The sequence below is a fragment of the Eptatretus burgeri genome, chromosome 3 (genome assembly GCF_056783735.1).
Source record: "Eptatretus burgeri isolate ZD-2024b chromosome 3, Ebu_testis_v1, whole genome shotgun sequence".
NCBI lineage: Eukaryota > Metazoa > Chordata > Myxini > Myxiniformes > Myxinidae > Eptatretus > Eptatretus burgeri.
Window position 1 is genome coordinate 1,825,373 of NC_140963.1, and position 20,023 is coordinate 1,845,395.

The window sequence follows — 20,023 nt, forward strand, 5'->3', positions numbered from 1 at the left end:
CGAAGTTAACTTTTCATAATGTAATGTCATCCAACATGTACTTGTGCTTCCAATTTGATATATTGCCAATATGTAAATCCAAATTGGCAACTTGTAAAGCGAAGGAGAGAAGTACCCGTGAGGTGGAATGGAAGGGTAGGGTGAGGTGGAATGGAAGGGGTAGGGTTAGATGGAATGGAAGGGTAGGGTTAGGTGGAATGGAAGCGTAGGGTTAGGTGGAATGGAAGGGTAGGGTGAGATGGAATGGAAGGGTAGGGTGAGGTGGAATGGAATGGAAGGGTAAGGTGAGGTGGAATGGAATGGAAGGGTAGGGTTAGGTGGAATGGAAGGGTAGGGTGAGGTGGAATGGAATGGAAGGGTCGGGTGAGGTGGAAGGGTAGGGTGAGGTGGAAGGGTTGGGTGAGGTGGAAGGGGATGGTGAGGTGGAAGGGTAGGGTGTGAGGTGGAAGGGGATGGTGATGTGGAAGGTTGGGTGAGGTGGATGGGTAGTGTGAGGTGAAAGGGAAGGGTAAGGTGGAAGGATTGCTTAATTTCCTGAATTTTTGTTTTATTTTTATTAATTTGCTGAAGGGATATCGATTTTCAGTGTTTCATTTTCTTATTTATTCAATTATTGTTCTTTTTCTGACAGGGCCTAGAATCATCGATTTTATGCATTTTCTAAAGGATTGGCCAATGCCTGGAAATTACAACTGATGAAGATCAATGTATAACATTTCCCCTACAATACGCGGAAGTGTCTGCATGTATCACATTCAGGACAAAGGACATGATGAAAAATCGGTGTATTTCACATGAAAAACAAGGAGATGAAAAGGCAATTAACAAATGGAAATGTGTTATTGTGAACCTGGGATTAGAGCATCAACGTCTCCATGCTCCGGTGGGATTACTAAACAGGCCAAACCCAATTTGTCCAACAGAGTTTATTATTAGTCAAACAGGAACAAGTTTGTGGTATAAGCTACTCTCAAGTCGATGATTATCAAAAATGATGATTCTAATTTTGGATTTTTATTTCATCGTTCACATAATTTTATGCATACAACATATTATATTTACGAGCAAGAAAATACTAGATATCTGTGATAACAAAGCGATCGCCAAGTGTAAGCCTCCACCAGCTTACCCAGGCAAAAATGCTAGTTAGAACTATATTATATGAGAATTGTACTCTCATATACTATAGTTAGTAGCAGTTCCAACGACAGTAGTCTGCAGAGAATTACTATAGGAAAGGAATGCTATTTTTGCCTGGGTACCCTTGGTGTTGCCTGCGCCTTACCTTTGACCCACAATCCAATGAAGGCAATATTTTTTTCAGACCATCATATGACCTTAACCTTCAACATTTAGTGATAGAATGTAAATTAAAAAGTGTCCCATCTGCAATCTATCCATAAAACCAAACATCATGAAAATCGAAGGAAAATTATTCAAGTTATGATCAAAAAGGTGATTTTTGTCAATTAGGTCACTATCCAAAAAAAGTAGGTCAAGGACACAAGTCAAATATCAAGTGCACAACTTCAATGCAGGTTCACTATTACAATGCAAGAACATCTTGTAAGGCCGAGTCATCTGAGATTCCGCATTGGCAAGATTGAGCAACGACAAAAAGTGCATTTTTTTTTTCTTTTCAGACTGCCACTTTACCTTGACCATTACCTCAAACTTGGAGGGATACCATGTAAAGCGTAAATGCACCTTCCTCTCGGCTATCTAGAGATGGCAATTTTGTTTCAATCGGACAAACCTTAAGGCCCAGTCACACCTTGACATTTTAGCCAGCGATGGCAACGTATTAAAATTTATGTAAAACGCTGGCTTACGTTGAACTTTTGATGTTTTTTTTTAAAGATTCGGACGTATTCATAGCGACTTGGTCTTATGTATAACGCATTAGTAACGGACACAGAACGTTTCGTTGTGTTATAGATAACTTATACCAACGAATGCTGAACCTGTTGTCGGCCTACACAACCTATGCCCAACGATAGTCTAACTTAGGCATAGCGCGTTGCACGCATCGCCGACGATGTCGTGACGTAGCCTATTGAAAGGCTGACGTACAACGATTCGAATCATAACTGCCGTAGAAATGGAAGTGTCAACATCGCAGTCACACCTTGGCGATCTTGCCAGCGTATGCCGACCTAAGAAAAATGTGTCTAAAACGTTGGGGCACGTCAAATACGGAATGAGTAAGTTTGGTATACGTGAGTAGAACGCTAAAGTACGCTATCATACGTCGTAGTAAGTAGAGTACGTCAAGAAATTTTTAACATGTTCAAAATTTTACGACGTACTTGGCGTATGACACACGTTCCGCATGCGATGGGGATAAGTTGCACACTCGATATGCAGATGCTTACACACGTCCACAAAGGCTACTTATAAGCTACTCATAAGTCGAAACACGTCGCGGTAATGTCTTTTTTACGCGAAACTTATTTCTAACTTATGTTTGACGTGCTTTGAACCAATTCTTTACGTAGTCCCAACACACATTGACGTATGTAGATGTATTCCATTGACGTCTTCTGGTCGACAAAAAAAATAAATGAACGTGTTTCTAACTTACAACTGCCATATAAAGACGTGTTCCCAGCGGTTTTGGGAATTGGTATATAAAAATGCTGCTCATAAAAGGGGAACCCAACAGTGTTTTTGAGTCGATGTCCATGTCAGCAGTAACAGTATTAGTATTAGTATTAGTATTAGTATTAGTAGTAGTTTGTTCATGTTGGCAGTAGTAGGTGAGTGTGAGGGGGAGGGTGTGGGTTATGATAGATCCTCCTTGCGTCCGCGTGTCCACGGGTAGGAGACATCTTTGCACCATTGTTTGAAGTTCTTCGCGGCTAATTTTTTATGGGGCTTTTTCAACAATGAGCTATGGCTTGTTTTTACGATTTAGGTCTATTCATAACGGGTTGGACAAAGGCACAATGAACTAATAATGTGCATAGAGCGCTTCGATAACTTATAGATACGGTATACCAACGAATAATTATCGTGTAGCCGGCGTTCACAAACTATGCCCAACGATAGCCTAACTTATCCATATCGTGCGGCAGTTTATCTTTGCCGGTGACGTGGGGTTTGCTATTCATCGGCTGCCACTCAACGATTTAAATGGCTGCATCTCCACTATTGAAAGTAGACGCTTGCGCTCAACAATTGGATTTTTTTTTACACTCAACGACTTTTAAACGGTACCACTCAACTATTTTCATTGTTTACAATGAACGATTTAAATTGCTGTCACTTGCCTTTGTTTTTTGATGCTGGGGTTTGGAAATTTGAAGCGTTTCTTCTGAATGTGTTAAAACGCTCAAACTCGACTATTTTAAATAGACGCTGCCGATGGACAATTGGAATCATAGCCAAGCTAGACATCGAAGTGTGAACATCCTCGTCATGCCGAAGAAAAGTTTGAAGAATGCTGCAAATAAGTGTCCTGGCCGTGGCTGTGGACGCTGACGCAAGGACGATCCATTATACCGACGTCTTTCAGCCTATGAGTAACTTAAAAGTAACGTCTGTCGACGTGTGGCAACGATCGCGTAACGTGCCAACAACACGTTAATCATAGGTTAGAAATAAGTTTCGGGTATGCTAAACATTACCTCGGCGTGTCTCAACTTATGATTAACTTACAAGTAGCATGTGTTGACTTCTGTCAACGATCGCAGACCGTGCATACAACTTGTGGCCAGCATAGCGGAACGTGTGAGTCATACGCCAGCATACGTCGTGAAATTTCAAGCATGCAAAAATTTGAGGACAACCGAAAAGTACGTTTAAAGCCAGCGTACAACGACTATGGCAGTGTTTTTCAGCGTGCTCTCAATATTATCAAAACTTACCCATAACGTATTCAACGTGTGCCAGCGTTTTAGAAATTTTTTTTAAAAATCGGCATACGTTGGCTAAAACGTCAAGGTGTGACTGGGCTTTCTATTCACATTATCGATGTAAAATTTATTTCCGAAAATCTCAGCCGGCTCTGAGATACAGCTTGGAAATCAATACATCATGGAAATTGGGAGTGCAGGAAGAAGAATTTTATTTTATTTTTGTAAATGGTGCTTTAGTACTCTTAAGGGTTTAATAAACTCTGAGTTACCATTAAAAATCGGGGGCACTAATTGTAGAAACAAACCCTACAACAGTGATAAGCCTTCCCCTATCCTATAGGGGGAGGTTCAATGAAATTCAGTCATACACTGGCGAGTTCGACTACAGTGTACTCTAACCAGAAACCCCCCTTTTGATCGTCCAGGACTGCGCTCCAGCGTTGCCACTCATCACCAGTCACTGTCAGCACTGATAATAATGAATGAGTATATATTTCCTGTCCTTCATTATTGTGAGTTCAAATCTCATGATTTAATTTCCTATTTGTTATCACATTTATTTTTAGGTTTAAAATATTGAATGGTACTTTCACAAGAGTAGCCCTTTGACTACATGCTTTGACTGATTTCTAATTTTATGAGGGTTTTGAGTGTCCATTTTGACCACATTCACTCAAATTTCTACGATGACCGAATCTCATTCAAAATGTTTGAAATTTCAATTCGGTTTTCCTTTAAGGGGGTGGTGTGTGTGGGGGTGATGTGGGTTACATTTCATGGTTATATCTTCTGCAAGTCTCAACATGTATGGTTTCATTCTCTGGAGGTTTTTTGCAAAACTAATTGTGGGTTCTCCTCTCATTACTGCAGCTCCGTGTCATGGATTTCCATGATGCATCAACATTTATACTATAATTATCATGGTGTGCTTTATTTCCTTATATTCTCATTACGACACCATCATCACTTTCTCTTCATTGTTTTTTTCCAAAAATAACTTATTATTTTTCTCTTTTGTTTTTTAACAGATCTAAGTGTTCAAAATATTTTACGCTTTTTTTTTTTAATCTAATAAGGCATTCTATGCATAATGTAAATTTTGAAGAGTTGTGAAAATTGTTTTGGCTAAAACACAATCTCAGATACACTCACTCAGTTTGACACTCAGATCCACTCACTCAGTTTGACACTCAGATCCACTCACTCAGTTTGAAACTCAGATCCACTCACTCGGTTTGATACCCAGCTCCACTCACTCAGTTTGATACCCAGCTCCACTCACTCATTTTAAAACTCAGATCCACTCACTCATTTTGAAACTCAGATCCACTCACTTGGTTTGATACTCAGATCCACTCACTCATTTTGATACATTCTGGTTTTCAGATTGCCTGTCTCAACGCACGAGACAAAAGCTGGCTGGCATGTTGGTGAGTTTTGTTGAAATTTATTTCAAATCGAAAATACCGTAGTTTGTTTTTGCATGCATCCAATGCAAATGTATCCTTCACATTGTGTTCATACTGCAAAAAAAAAAAAATTAGTTTGGAAATATTTTCTTTAAATAAGAAGTTTTCTTGAAAGATGAAAACTTTAAGCAAAAATTTCTAGCCGGAAGAAAGATTTTCTCATCGTTTTGTTGTTTTAAGAAAGGTCTTCTTCTTTGAAGAAACGATTTTGTTACTCAGAAAATTATTTTTGTGAATGCATGCTTGTAACAATGGTACAAGTTGGAAATGATGATTTTATATTCACATTAAACTCCACCATTTCATAAAGAGTAATCAGAATCTGTTCAAAATGAATAAAAACTTCTGTCATTCCAAACCATGTGATATTTTTAATCTCAATGCATTGTATTCATGGCTTGTAGAAACATCAAACACATTTACAAACAGTGCTAAAACTTCAAATCTAATGGACACTAGAACACCTACTTTTATTTACCTTTAAATAGGAATAGGAATATATTGTTGCGGATTCGCGCCCGCCGGCATGCTGACGGCCACGTTACTCGAATCGCGGCACGTCGCCCACCGGACGGACAATCCAGTCGTGACCCTCTCGGACTAACGCCGGGAACCAGTCACGGTTGGACCTTTCGGTCTCACCGCGATCGTGCCAATCGGCCCCCGCGTGGGATAGGGTTGCTCGCCAAATTCGACCTACCTAAGTACCCACACGGAGGGTAGACCGGGCGATCGCACCTCGCCGCAGGTCGACTTCGGACACGGGCCACTTAAGCGACCCGTTCCGTACTATCGGGATAACCGAGCGGTGTTATTCGTCGGCCTCGACGGTTCGATTAATTATCGGGCTTCTTAGCCCACGACCAACCCTTTACGTGAAGCAAGATGGGGATTCAATGAAAGAAATGACGAAGCGAAGCGGGAAAACAGTTCAACAATAAGCACATTTATTTCGCGATGAACGGAAAGCACACATATACAATTCCACCAAAAGCACATGTAAAAGAAGAAGACAAAAAGCAAATGCAACAATGCAGATCTATCCGGCTACCGGGCACTCGGCAACACTTATACAATTTTACTTCACAGACGGCGCCGACAACACATATTCCCAAAGCAAAAGAAAAGAGAACCACCCTCCAGGATGAGGGGGTAGGCGGGCCTGGGGCCGAGACCGTGTCGGGCCTACCCGTCTGATGATGAGACGCGAAGTGGCGGTGGTGCCTCAACTCCGCGGGCCTCGCGGACAGTGTCTGGTAGGGGGTGGGAAGGGGGCCCCCTTTTGTCGCACTATCTCAGCGCGGGGGGAAACAGGAGGGGGTTGCTGATGCTCGGGGAAAGGAGGATTTCACAAAATCTCGGGTCCCGCGACGAGCGTCTCCACCACGACCTCGGTCGCGCCGCCGGCCTCTCCCTCCGCAGTTCCCCGAATCCGACGCGAGCACCCCCTCAACCGCCTTCGCCGCCGCCGCCTCTCCACAGCTTCGTCCGATCGCCCTCTCCGTCTCCTCTCTTGACTCGTCCCAACTCTTCACTGGCTCCGCGAACTCCCAACTGCGAACTGCCCTCTGCGAACTGACGAACGCAGTCGTTTTTATAAGCCCCGTGGCTTCGCTCTTTCATCTTTGACCCTCTGCCTCCGACCTTTCACCTCGCTCCCCATTGGCCCGAGGAAAAGTGGGCGTGAATGCTTTTTGATCCATGAATTTGCATATAGCGACCGCCCTCCAACGCCCTGGAGGCGGGGCCAAATCGCCCGTCGCTCACCGATTGGACGGAACAAAAGTGGGCGTGAGTCGTTTTTGATCCGTTTTTCTGCGGAAAGTCCGTGATGTTTTTGAACAGGCTGCTCGGTGCGCGCCCTGCACGAGTCCAGCATCGGTGCCCACGAGTGGCGCGAGATGACGGTGATGCGATGGTGGCGAGTTGTGACGGTAAAGGTGGTGGCGGTTGTGGTGATGCGGCGTTGTGGTTGGTGGTTGTTGTTGTGAAGTGGAGTTGTGGTTGGTGGTTGTTGTTGTGATGGCTGTTGAGACGTGGTTGGTGGTGGTAATAATGGCGGCTGGTCCAAAATAAAGATAGTAAAAGTAAAACGGCTATCCTGAAGAGTCGCAGCCCTCATGAATGACATTTATTCCCTCTAGACAACGGGTTTGGGCCTAACTACACATATACTTACCGAGATATCTCACCTAAGAGACCTGAATGGTGGTTTGTGAATTTCGTCAACCACAACAATATATATATATATATATATATATATATATATATATATATATATATATATATATATATATATATATATATATATGTAATTAAACCCGTCTCCCTGATACGGTGAAATAATAATTAATAAATACAATAACCCTTCTTCGTGATACGGTGAAATAATCAATAACGACAAGCAACCCTTCGTCCTCAAACGGTGAAATAATAATAACAAAGAGCGCCGAGTGGGCGGATGGTCATGTATTAAGGTTGTAGTTCAGACCTCTTCTGAATCCAAAATCTGAGAAATGTCACAGATGCCAGGCTGCAGTGAATTTGAGGGAACCCCGCTGGAAGCCCCTATGATCCGAAATCGAAAAATCTAAGACCAAGCGATTGTGCGGGCTTCTGTCTTGTGTTCATGTGTAAGTTTCAGAACAATTAGCCGGGTAATAAGGGAGAAGTAGCAAAAATAGGGATCCAAAGTTTTGGGGGTCGGGGTGACCCCATGATCCAAAATCACCAGACTGAAACTGATTGTGCTATGAATAAACATATATGGTGCTTTTATAATGATTAATCAACGTACCATGATCAAAATTTGTCAATAGTTTTTAATAATTATTGTGAAATGAAGCCGTTGCGTTTGACAAGAAATGTGCACTTCTTAAATATGCTACTTCGTAATATGAGTCTCCGTTTCATTCATTGTTGCAAGTAGTGAAGTGTCCTGATGAAAGCAGTCCCCCAATTTGTCCTGGATCGAGTGATAGTGATCTAACTTGACCTGGCAAGTACAGCTACATAAAGCTGTGCAACCAAGTCCATCGTGGTAGCATTTGCACCTTCCACCAGAAGAGAGAAAGACCACCGATCTGCCTGCGGTGAGAGAGTAAGAGGCCCGAAGACTCAGCCTCATCGTGGGAGATATCAATGATCCCAAATGCCTTGGTTTTCACAGCGTGAAGCTGAGAAAGGTGAGAGGCAGGAGCACCAGCCCAGATGGGAGAGTGTACTCCATTAAGCTGTGGACGAAAACTTTGCATGTGGTCAGGAGTTCAGGTGGGCCTCGGAAGGACTTTGCATGATGGAGGATTCCCAGTCAGCGACTGGCTTTGGAGACCAGGTTTGAAATGTGACTTTCCCAGGAAAGATAATGGCACATTGTGAGACCCAGAAGCTTGAATGAAAGGACTTCTTCCAGCAGATTGTTGAGAAAGTAGATAAGGGGTTTTCCAAACAGTCCTTTTGGAGAGACATAGTGAGAGTGTGAGATTTGTCAGAATTGAAAGACATGTTCCATGTGTTGGACCAGTTTTTGATTTTATCCAGATCTGCAGTTCACGAAGAAGCTGCTCCTTGCCGGTCTGAGGGATGACAGATGGTATGGCAGAGGGTGGAGTCATCAGCAAAGAGGTAAAGAGGATTTTCCAGAGAGTTGGATAGATCATTGATGAAAACCAGAAAAATAACAAGGCCCAGAACGCTGCCTTGAAGAACTCCAATCTGGACAGGAAGAGGGGATGAAAGAACTCCATTTAGGGCCACACGGCTGCGACAGGCGAGAAAGTTTGCGAGCCATGAGTGGAAATGGCCTTGGATACCATCGGAGCAGAGTTTGGTGGGCAGTGCAGGGTGCCAGACCGTGTCAAAATCACGTGGTATCTTTGATATGGCTCTGATATCACGCCTAGCATTGAGGACCTTTATCCATTGTTGGAAGAGCAGAAGCAGCATACCCAGGGTAGAGTGGCCTCGTCTGAAACCAACTTGATGACTGGAAATCAACTCATTGGAGAAGAGGAAGGATTTAATGTCTGAAGCGATGATGGATTCCATAACCTAGCTGATGATTGGGAGAAGGCTGATTGGTCTACAGTTGCAGGGATCTGTTTTTGCACCTTTCTTGTGCAGAGTGGTAATGTTTGCTGATTTCCAAGCAGATGGAAGATGACCTTGAGCAAATGAGAGGGTGAATACAACAGAGAGAGGGTGAGCAAGAGCAGAGGAGCAGATTTTTAGGACACTTGGGCTGATGCTGTCTGGACCGGTTGCAGAATCTGAGTCAGGGTTTGACAGCAAGCTCTCCACTTTGTCAGAAGAAAAGAACACACAGTCCAGGAATAGCTGGGTGTGACTGGGTAAGGTGGGCACAGAAAGTGATGGGTTTGGGACACAAGATTTATAAGCAAACACGGAGTTTAGGCATTCAGCCTTTTCACATGCGGTATCAGCAGTGCGGCCATTTGAGGTAAGGGAGAGGATGGAGAGGGAACATCCACCAGAAACAAATTTGATTCGACGCCACCAGGATTTGGAGGAGGGAGAGAGGTTTGAGAGTTCAGACTTGAGCATTGAAAGATGTTGTTTTCTGGCTCTCCTGGGGTTAGACACACACACTTATTCCGAGCTTTATGGAAGGAACTGAGATTACCCTCAGTAGGATTTGCTTTCCATGAGGCAAAGGCAAGTTGTTTCAGGACGTCTGAGCTGTCAGATGCCTCCGAGCAGAGGCATTCTATGCTTCCTTCATGAGCTTCAACAGACTGCACACTCTGATCTGATGTGCTTGTCTTGTGATACAGTAGTTACACTTGAAGCTGGCAGGAATTAATCTGCTGTACTAGGTGATGCTACATCAGCCTTCACAAGGGCATTCGTCCATCCACTGTCTTTGAGTGTTGTCCAAATTGATTTCAGTGCTGTCATTTCAATATGTAGTCCTCCAAACATGACAATTAACGTGTCTTCTCAATATTCCACAGGCCAGTGCCACTGGATCTGCTTAGCTCGGGTAAAGAGCGGCTGGTCAGGTCAGCAGCTATGACTGATGTCTGTCCTGGATTCAGGAATGCAACTGACCCCCTAATTTTGTTCATGACATGCTTTATGGTGGCAACAGAATGTGCCTGGTCTTGAAGAAGTGGAAGCGGTGATGTAATGCTAATTTCGAACTTCTTGTTCCATTTTTGGGATGCATGTTGGCTGATCATGTTAGGATGACAGAATTGTCTACTTCATTAAGGCGAACCTTTTCCAGCCATTCATACTCGGGTGCTAAGTTCCTGTTGGACACACTGGGATCTGGCAAAGATAGGTTAGCTGCAGGATGAGGTTCTGAGTAGTTCTTATTGAAGAAAGCTGGTGGAAGGTTTGAGAAAGATTCAGGAATCTCAGGAACTTTCTTTGCTCTGCTGTCGAGAAGTGGGAGTGGGGGTCGTATCTCACCTTCATTCTCGAAGCTTGGGTGTTTGAACGTGGAAATATTTGTGCCCTGCAGGTTCACTGCTGATTCTCCTCACTGTGTGGATATTTCCAACACCTTGTTGTACGAGATGCTGATTCCATTCTCATGAAGTATTTCAATTAATTGTCTCTTTCTTGTCTTGGCAAACAAACACCGTCATCCCGATATATACAGCAAATGGAGGATCATGATCTTTGGAGTGCCTGTGAGTTGCTGCTTCTACTTTGTGTTTTGTGTGGCAGTTGTTCTGCAAAACTTGTGCCACCAAGTGAGGACAGGTCAGGTATGGGAGTATGCGCCGGAGCAGCGTGTCGAGGTCCGATTCGGATACTCCATGTTTCACATGTGACATGATGTCAACACCATGTTTGATATTTCACACGAACTGAAGTGTTGGTGGAATGGAATCTTCAACAAATCCGTTATGGAACTTGTTTTTTTTATTTTGGACTTGTGGATCAGCATCTCTTTACGTATGATGTCAGCAGTTTTAGTTAGGTGAATAGCTTCACTGTATTTTCAAGCATCGGCAAGAACGGAGCTTACATCCTTCTTGAATGCAATTGGTACATCCTGTCCTTTCTGATGTGTTTCAAGCTTGGGTATACGTGAGAGTACCTGCTCCTTCAGCCTTGTTGAGTTCACATCTGGTGATTTTACACCAAGTTGCTCAAGTCGCTGCTTGTAGAGAGAGAGAGGCTAGATCTGCAAGCTTAAATATAACTGGATCTTTGCCTTCACTGGCGGCCTTCATGTCGGTGATGCAGATGACAACTTCTGTAAAAGAAAAGGGATATAGTTCCTTGCTAGCTGAGCTTTTGGAACTTTGCTTGTGCTTAAGGACATTAAGATGGCCCTGCTCTCTGTTTTATAATGCTGCTTAGCAGGCAGGATGATATTTCAACTCCTGTGCCACAGCATCCCCAGCACTAAGCTTTGTGAGGAGTCTTCATTGCTTAGATTCCTGGCACATTGATTAAGTCTCTCATTCAGTTTATTTGCCATCACTCATTTTAAAGCTGATATCGGAGCCTCACTATCACATAAAATGCACATTGATGATGCTTGGGAGTGCTGAGAGGTTCTTTGCCTCTTGCTGCTGTTCTCTTCTGTGTTTGCAGCAGCAGTGGACGTTTTCTTCTGGGCCCTTTCTAGCTTTGTGTTGTTGAACAGTAATCTACAGCTCTGATGACATTTTCTGCTGTTTCTTGTCGGTGTGTTTTCTATGCCATCACCTTCATCTAGTCTGGCTGGATTCAGCACGATTGGCAGAGCATTGATAAATGAAACAATTTCTTCAATGTTGCCATAGCCAGCACCAGCACGGTCCTGTTCTCTATTGACTAAACTACGTGGTGAAATATGTTTTTCTTGTGTGTCCTGCTGACAGAGGCGACATTTGCTCGAGTTAATTTGCTGTCTTGAATTGGCTTGTGTATCCATTTTTAGAGCCGAGAAAACCAATAGATTCAGGCCGAGGGTTTACCCCTTTGCCACCTTTTAGCATATGCACTTTGATGTATGGGATACAACTCGGTTCATGCATTTGCCCTTCACCTACCCCGATCTTTCAGCCAACACCGCTTAAATTCCATGTGATCTGTCCGCCATCCAGATAACTAAAACCCCGTTATCCTTGGCTCGTTCTCCCACGCTGGCACATCCTGTCGATTCAGGAGCGGCTCTCTATCCTTTGAGGGATTGATTCGAACGCATTTGGGATACTAACTTTTAGTTAGCTGATATTGAACCCCATCCTAAGTTGAACAGCAGTGAACTGTCACCAATATGCCTTAGTAGTGCATGACATTCACTCTTCATGGTCCATCTCAATCGATCCATGGCTGTGATTCTGTCACCCTCAAGCGGCCACATTTCTTAACTCGAGATTATTTTGTGCACCTTAAGGTTGGAGTTAGACATACTCTGTCGCACACAAAGATACTCCGTGTGCTACCCTCACCTAGTTTAGTCCGCAAACCAATGTGGTATACCGGGGTATATCCGTCGCTGTGCATGAGCGACTACTAGGAGCCACAGGTCGGAGTTTGGTGAGTATCAACGACTAGTGTAGGTGTAGTCCATCAAAGGATGTGGTCGACTGCTGAAACAATGGTACTCCCTCTGTTAATGCGACCCCATATACCACATTTGTCTATTATAACCTAAAATATAGGCCAGTTTGTTTGGGTTATGCAACATATGCTTTTATATATCTTCCAGAAAACGCTATAAGGGTGCATTGGAGAGTTGTATAGATACAAGAATCATTTTCAGCATGGTCTAAAACATATGACTTGACATCAAGATCACTTCAGTCGGACAACTCTCAATTTCTATAACGAAAAGTTGCATTTTTGGAGCCAATTTGCGGCCATCTTAAAAAAGTGGCCGCAATGTTGGAATTTCAGGTGATTTACTCTTTTTCCCTGAAAAGTGATCTGAATACAATGAGTGAGTAATGGTGCCAATTTTCATGCTGCTTGTATCACCATTTGAACGATTCTACCAAATCACTTTTATCTGCTTCACTCGATGAGATAACCTAATGATGAAGACAATTAACCCTTCTCCCTGATACAGTGAAATAACGCCACCTCATGGTACAATTGCTTCAGATGTCACACCGTGTATTGTTACAACAGTTTGAAACTACAAGTTGAATTTTTAATTTTTTTAACTTTGCCCTTTCCATATTTATTTCACATCTGCTTCATATGTAGTATTGCCTTGAATTTAATTGACTTTTAATACTGGTCTCAAATTCCAGCTTTTTAAAACTTCTCATTCATGATTTTCTTTAAAGGCCCAGTCACACCTTGACGTTTTAGCCAGCTTATACCGATTTTTGAAAAATTTGTCTAAAACGCTGGCACACGTCGAATATGTTATGGGTAAGTTTTCGAAACATTGAGAGCACGCTGAAAAATACTGCCATACGTCGTAGTACGCTGGCTTTCATCGTTGTACTTTGCGGTTGTCCTCAAATTTTAGCATGCTTGAAATTTTACGACTTATGCCAGCGTATGACTCACAAGTTCCGCTACGCTGGCCAGAAGTTGGAGGCACGTTATGTGATCCGTTGACACACGTCGACACACGTTACTTGTAAGTTAATCATAAGTCGAAACACGTCGAGGTAATGTTTAGCGTACCCGAAACTTATTTCTAACCTATGAGTAACGTGTTGTAGGCACGTTACGCGATCGTTGACACACGTCCACACATGTTACTTTTAAGTTACTCATAAGTCGAAACACGTCAAGGTAATGGTTAGCGGCAGTGTTCCAGACTCCCTGGTTTTTTTATTTTTATTTTTTACTTCGGTATGACGGTGATGTTGACACTTCAATTTCTAGTGCGGTTATGATTTAAATCGTTGATCGGCAGCCTATTAATTATATTATATTATAACCGCACTAGAAATTGAAGTGTCAACATCACCGTCATACCGAAGAAAAAAATCAAAATAAAAAAAACCAGGGAGTCTGGAACACTGCCGCTAACCATTACCTTGACGTGTTTCGACTGATGAGTAACTTAAAAGTAACATGTGTGGACGTGTGTCAACGATCGCATATCGTGCGTACAACTTATTCCCATCGCATGCGGAACGTGTGAGGCATACGGCAAGTACGTCGTAAAATTTTTGACACGTTTAAAATTTCAAGACGTACTCCACTTACTACGACGTATGATAGCGTACTTTAGCGTTCTATTCACGTATACCAAACTTACCCATACCGTATTCGACGTGCGCCAGCGTTTTAGACGCATTTTTCAGAGGTCGGTATACGCTGGCAAGGTCGCCATGGTGTGACTGCAATGTTGACACTTCCATTTCTCCGGCGGTTATGATTTGAATCATTGTGCGGCAGCCTTTTAATAGGCTACGTCACGTGATCGTCGGCAATACGTGCATTGCGCTATGCATAAGTTAGACTGTCGTTGGGCATAGGTTGTGAACGCTGACAACAGGCTAAGCATTCGTTGGTATAAGTTATCTATAAAGGCCCGGTCACACCTTGACGTTTTAGCCAACGTATGCCGATTTTTGATTTTTTTTTCTAAAACGCTGGCACACGTTGAATACGTTATGGGTAAGTTTTGATAACATTGAGAGCACGCTGAAAAACGCTGCCATACGTCGTTGTACGTTGGCTTTAAACATTGTACTTTTTGGTTGTCCTCAATTTTTTTCATGCTTGAAATTTCACGACGTATGCCGGCGTATGACTCACACGTTCCGCTACGCTGGCCACAAGTTGTATGCACGGTCTGCGATCGTTGACAGACGTCAACACATGTTACTTGTAAGTTAATCATAAGTTGAGACACGCCGAGGTAATGTTTTGCGTACCCGAAACTTATTACTAACCTATGATTAACGTGTTGTTGGCACGTCACGCGATCGTTGCCACACATCGACAGTCATTACTTTTAAGTTACTCATAGGCTGAAAGACGTCGGTATAATGGATCGTCCTTCCGTCAGTGTCCACGGCCATGGCCAGGACACTTATTTGCAGCATTCTTCAAACTTTTCTTCGGCATGACGAGGATGTTCACACTTCGATGTCTAGCTTGGCTATGATTCCAATTGTCCATCGGCAGTGTCTATTTAAAATAGTCGAGTTTGAGCGTTTTAACACGTTCAGAAGAAACGCTTCAAATTTCCAAACCCCAGCGTCAAAAAACAAAGGCGAGTGACAGCAATTTAAATCGTTCATTGTAAACAATGAAAATAGTTGAGTGGTACCGTTTAAAAGTCGTTGAGTGTAAAAAAAAAAATCCAATTGTTGAGCGCAAGCATCTACTTTCAATAGTGGGGTTTGAGCGATTTAGCACGTTCAATAGAAACGATTAAAATTTCCGAGTGCCAGCGTCAAAAAACAAAGGCGAGTGACAGCAATTTAAATCGTTCATTGTAAACAATGAAAATAGCTGAGTGGTACCGTTTAAAAGTCGTTGAGTGGAAAAAAAATCCAATTGTTGAGCGCAAGCGTCTACTTTCAATAGTGGAGTTGCAGCCATTTAAATCGTTGAGTTTATCATTTAAATCGTTAAATCGTTAAACGCAAGGACGATCCATCATAACCCACACCCTCCCCCTCACACTCACCTACTACTGCCAACATGAACAAACTACTACTAATACTAATACTGATACTGATACTTTTACTGCTGACATGGACATCGACTCAAAAAGGACTCGAAAACACTGTTGGGTTCCCCTTTTATGAGCAGCATTTTTATATACCAATTCCCAAAACCGCTGGGAACACGTCTTGATATGGCAGTTGTAAGCTAGAAACACGTTAATTTCTTTTTTTTTGTCGACCGGAAGACGTCATTGGAATACGTCTACATACGTCGATGTGTGTTGGGATTACGTAAAGAATTGGTTCAAAGCACGTCAAATATAAGTTAGAAATAAGTTTCGTGTAAAAAAGACATTACCACGACGTGTTTCGACTTATGAGTAGCTTATAAGTAGCCTTTGTGGACGTGTGTAAGCGTCCACATATCGTGTGTAAAACTTATCCCCATCGCATGCGGAACGTGTGTCATACGCCGAGTACGTCGTAAAATTTTGAACATGTTTAAAATTTCTTGACGTACTCTACTTACTACGACGTATGATAGCGTACTTTAGCGTTGTACTCATGCATACCAAACTTACTCGTACCGTATTTGACGTGCCCCAACGTTTTAGACACATTTTTCTTAGGTCGGCATACGCTGGCAAGATCACCAAGGTGTGACCGCGATGTTGACACTTCCATTTCTACGGCAGTTATGATTTGAATCGTTGTGCGTCAGCCTTTTAATAGGCTACGTCACGACATCGTCGGCGATGCGTGCAACGCGCTATGCCTAAGTTAGACTATCGTTGGGCATCGGTTGTGTAGGCCGACAACAGGTTCAGCATTCGTTGGTATAAGTTATCTATAACACAACGAAACGTTCTTTGTCCGTTACCAATACGTTATACATAAGACCAAGTCGCTATGAATACGTCCGAATCTTTAAAAAAAAACATCAAAAGTTCAACGTAAGCCAGCGTTTTACATACATTTTAATACGTTGCCATCGCTGGCTAAAACGTCAAGGTGTGACCGGGCCTTAAGACAACGAAACGTTCTGTATCCGTTATTAATATGTTATGCATACGACCAACTCGTTATGAATACATCCGAATCTTTAAAAAAAACATCAAAAGTTCAGCTTAAGCCAGCGTTTTACATACATTTTAATACGTTGCCATTGCTGGCTAAAACGTCAAGGTGTGACTGGGCCTTTAAAGGATGTCAGCTTAATTTAATATCTTGAAAATTGAAGGTTTGGTAAAAAAAGAACATCTCTATTTTTATCATTTTTTATTTTATTTTATTATCATTTGTATTAAATAAGTGTGTGCAGCAGTGCTTTGTTTTCTTGCTGCCTTGTTGTGTTGTGAAACAGGAGGGCTTGGTTGTCATTGCTTGGATTGATTGCAGTACTCAGGCACAGACATGTTTGAAGCTTGGGCCAGGTGGTGGCATGACCATATTGTACCCACCTGGATACAATCCCTTCAATGATTCTGGTCTTCAAGACGGTGAACCATTGGTACATGTTTGTCTCCCTTCCACTTTGCCTTCATGGCTAATCGTTCATTCCATCATGGTTCCACACTGACGTGGCACAAATTATATTATCGCTTTGAATGTATTAAGCGGCATCATTAAAACAGCTGAAGACTGCAGTTTAAAGATTTAACTCTAACCTTTATTTGCGGCATGTATGTTGTCATTAAATTTACTACAAACTGGAAGGTAACTCGGAAGTGGTGAGGACATGCCCCATCCTTGAACATCTGTAACGTGTTTTAACAATTCCTCATTCAAACTGTTCATGGAGCAATTCATATCAAACTACTAATATGAAACAATAACCAGAGATAAATTGGTTTAAGACATGATTTGATTCTTGGCCATTTGATCATTTGCCACATACCATTAAATTGTACTCACAAAAATGTAATGTTTCATTAATATTGAAACTTTCAGGTTTTGAGAAGTCTGGATGCCAGAGAGATTTACAATGAAGTGATACAGACCTTACCAGATATGGAAACCCTTCAAAGTGCTCATTTGGAGGTAATCACTCTTTTTCAAGGTTCCCCGCTCCCTCCCATCAACAGCGACACATGCATTATTTGTTTAAACAAATAAAGTTGAAGTGTGTGTGTGTGTGTGTGTGTGTGTGTGTGTGTGTGTGTGTGTGTGTGTGTGTGTGTGTGTGTGTGTGTGTGTGTGTGGGGGTGTGTGTGTGTGTGTGTGTGTGTGTGTGTGTGTGTGTGTGTGTGTGTGTGTGTGTGTGTGTGTGTGTGTGTGTGTGTGTGTGTGTGTGTGTGTGTGTGTGTGTGTGTGTGTGAGAGAGAGAGAGACATTATGTACGTACCTACATCCACCATGATAAAGAAGAATGTGCTGGTCTTTTATCTTAAAAACCAACAAACTATATGTGGTATTCCTACTTATGTACAGAGATATATGATTTATTTGTTTGATTCAACAGCCATCTTGCATTTGGGGGTTTTATAATTTGAAGACGGTGCGTGCATTTCAAAGAAGGTGATTGGTTGAAACATTGGGTGGCCATCTTGTATTTTGATTTCATTTGGTTTTTTTCAAATATGTTCTCAAAAACTGATTGATACAAAACTTCCCTACAGTTTGTTTTTTTCCTCATTCTTTTGGCACTTGTTTTTCTTTTGTTAATTTTGTGTGTCCATTCCTCCTCTCCTACCTCCACATCCCACTCACGGCAATGTAACAAATGTAAAACCTTTTGAAAGAAACTGTAAGGTTTCCTTAAAATACAGTCTTCAAAGAACATTTTGTCATTTTATTTTCCTCTACCCCATATCAATATTTTCACCCTGGTATGCAGGAATCCTTACTTCAGAGTCCATGGCTGATTTTTTTTATTCATGGAGAAACTGCGAATCCTAGAAACAATGAGTTGAAGAAGCTGAGCATTTTGCTCAAGTCTCATAACATCAGGGTGGGTACCATGACCTTCTGACTGAGATCATTGATTGTTAAATTTCTTTCCTGTGTGTTTATATCTCAAGGAGAATGAGAAACTCCACCCTTTAGTGGTTGTTTATACTGTGCTTTGATGTTCCTTTTTGCATGCTGTATATCAAATGTTAAAGCTTTATACAAATTACTCCAAGAATAATAACAAGACCATGATCTTTTCCACCCCTATTAACTCGCACCCAAGCCTCTTCCTTCTAAATTTACAGTTTTTACCTCCTGAGAGTTTTCTTCTGTGTCCATCTTGTTCAACCCGTGCTTCGCAAAAAGTAGCGATCCCAAAATCGTAATGACCTTTGAATTTTAAATTGACCTATGCAAGTTTTTTAAATGGGATTTGCAAGGCATCGGGAGTTGTTCTTTCTCAGCAGTTCCCTAAAGTTTGGTGAAAATAGGACTATTAGTCTTAGCATCATGGGTGATAAAGGTTATGGTCAACTTTCGTTGAAATTTTGTCTGTAGTTTCAGAGAAGAAAGCAAATACATATTTTTGGGGTTAAAAGTTGCGAGTGTTTCCATACCGACTCACTGATGCTAATACCTCACCTAAACAATTTTTGTTCCAGGTGAGCTGAAAAGGTAAAAATAACATTCAACATCGAATCAAACCTCGTGTGATTGACCGCCACTTTGTGATCTCTGTGGCTTGATGTATTTTTGAATTGAATTTCGCTAATTTTACACTTGAATTCCACTTTTAAAGAGCTCTATTGAAAGGTAAACCTTTGTGGTTGTCGTTTTTATATACTTTGTGGCTTACTCTTTTTGTTGCCTTGCCGTCCGTGTGGTTTTGTACGGAACTTTATACGGAGTCGCAGCGGAGCCTGGAACATGCCGCAACGGGTTATGTACAGTAAAGCACTCAAAATTTATTTTTTAACTTTCTTCAATCGTATTCTCGAATGCCTGATCTTCATACCTATGAATACAAGCACTCATACAGGACGTAACCTAATACTTGGAAAAGGCAGCAACGGTTTCTGTATGATAAAGCGCTCAAAATTATTTTGTCATTTTCCTCACTCATATCATCGAATCGCTCTGCTAAATACAACAAAAAATACATTATATTCTCCTTTGTAATAACTGGTCGATGGATCAAACAAAGTTCAGACCCATGCGGGCCCCTCGATGTTGTGCGGTGCCTCGG

General features: G+C 42.1%; 1 protein-coding gene across 2 annotated transcripts in view; it reads left to right on the top strand.

Moving 5' to 3' along the window:
• DNAJC10 (DnaJ heat shock protein family (Hsp40) member C10) overlaps positions 1 to 20,023 on the top strand; it is a 235,117-nt gene that overhangs the window by 46,161 nt on the left and 168,933 nt on the right. For both annotated transcript variants that reach the window (XM_085872233.1, XM_085872232.1), the window contains exons 9-12: positions 5,247 to 5,290; positions 17,249 to 17,395; positions 17,836 to 17,925; positions 18,722 to 18,835. In XM_085872233.1, coding sequence (XP_085728359.1) covers positions 5,247 to 5,290; positions 17,249 to 17,395; positions 17,836 to 17,925; positions 18,722 to 18,835 — 395 coding nt within the window. The remainder of the gene's footprint in view (positions 1 to 5,246; positions 5,291 to 17,248; positions 17,396 to 17,835; positions 17,926 to 18,721; positions 18,836 to 20,023) is intronic.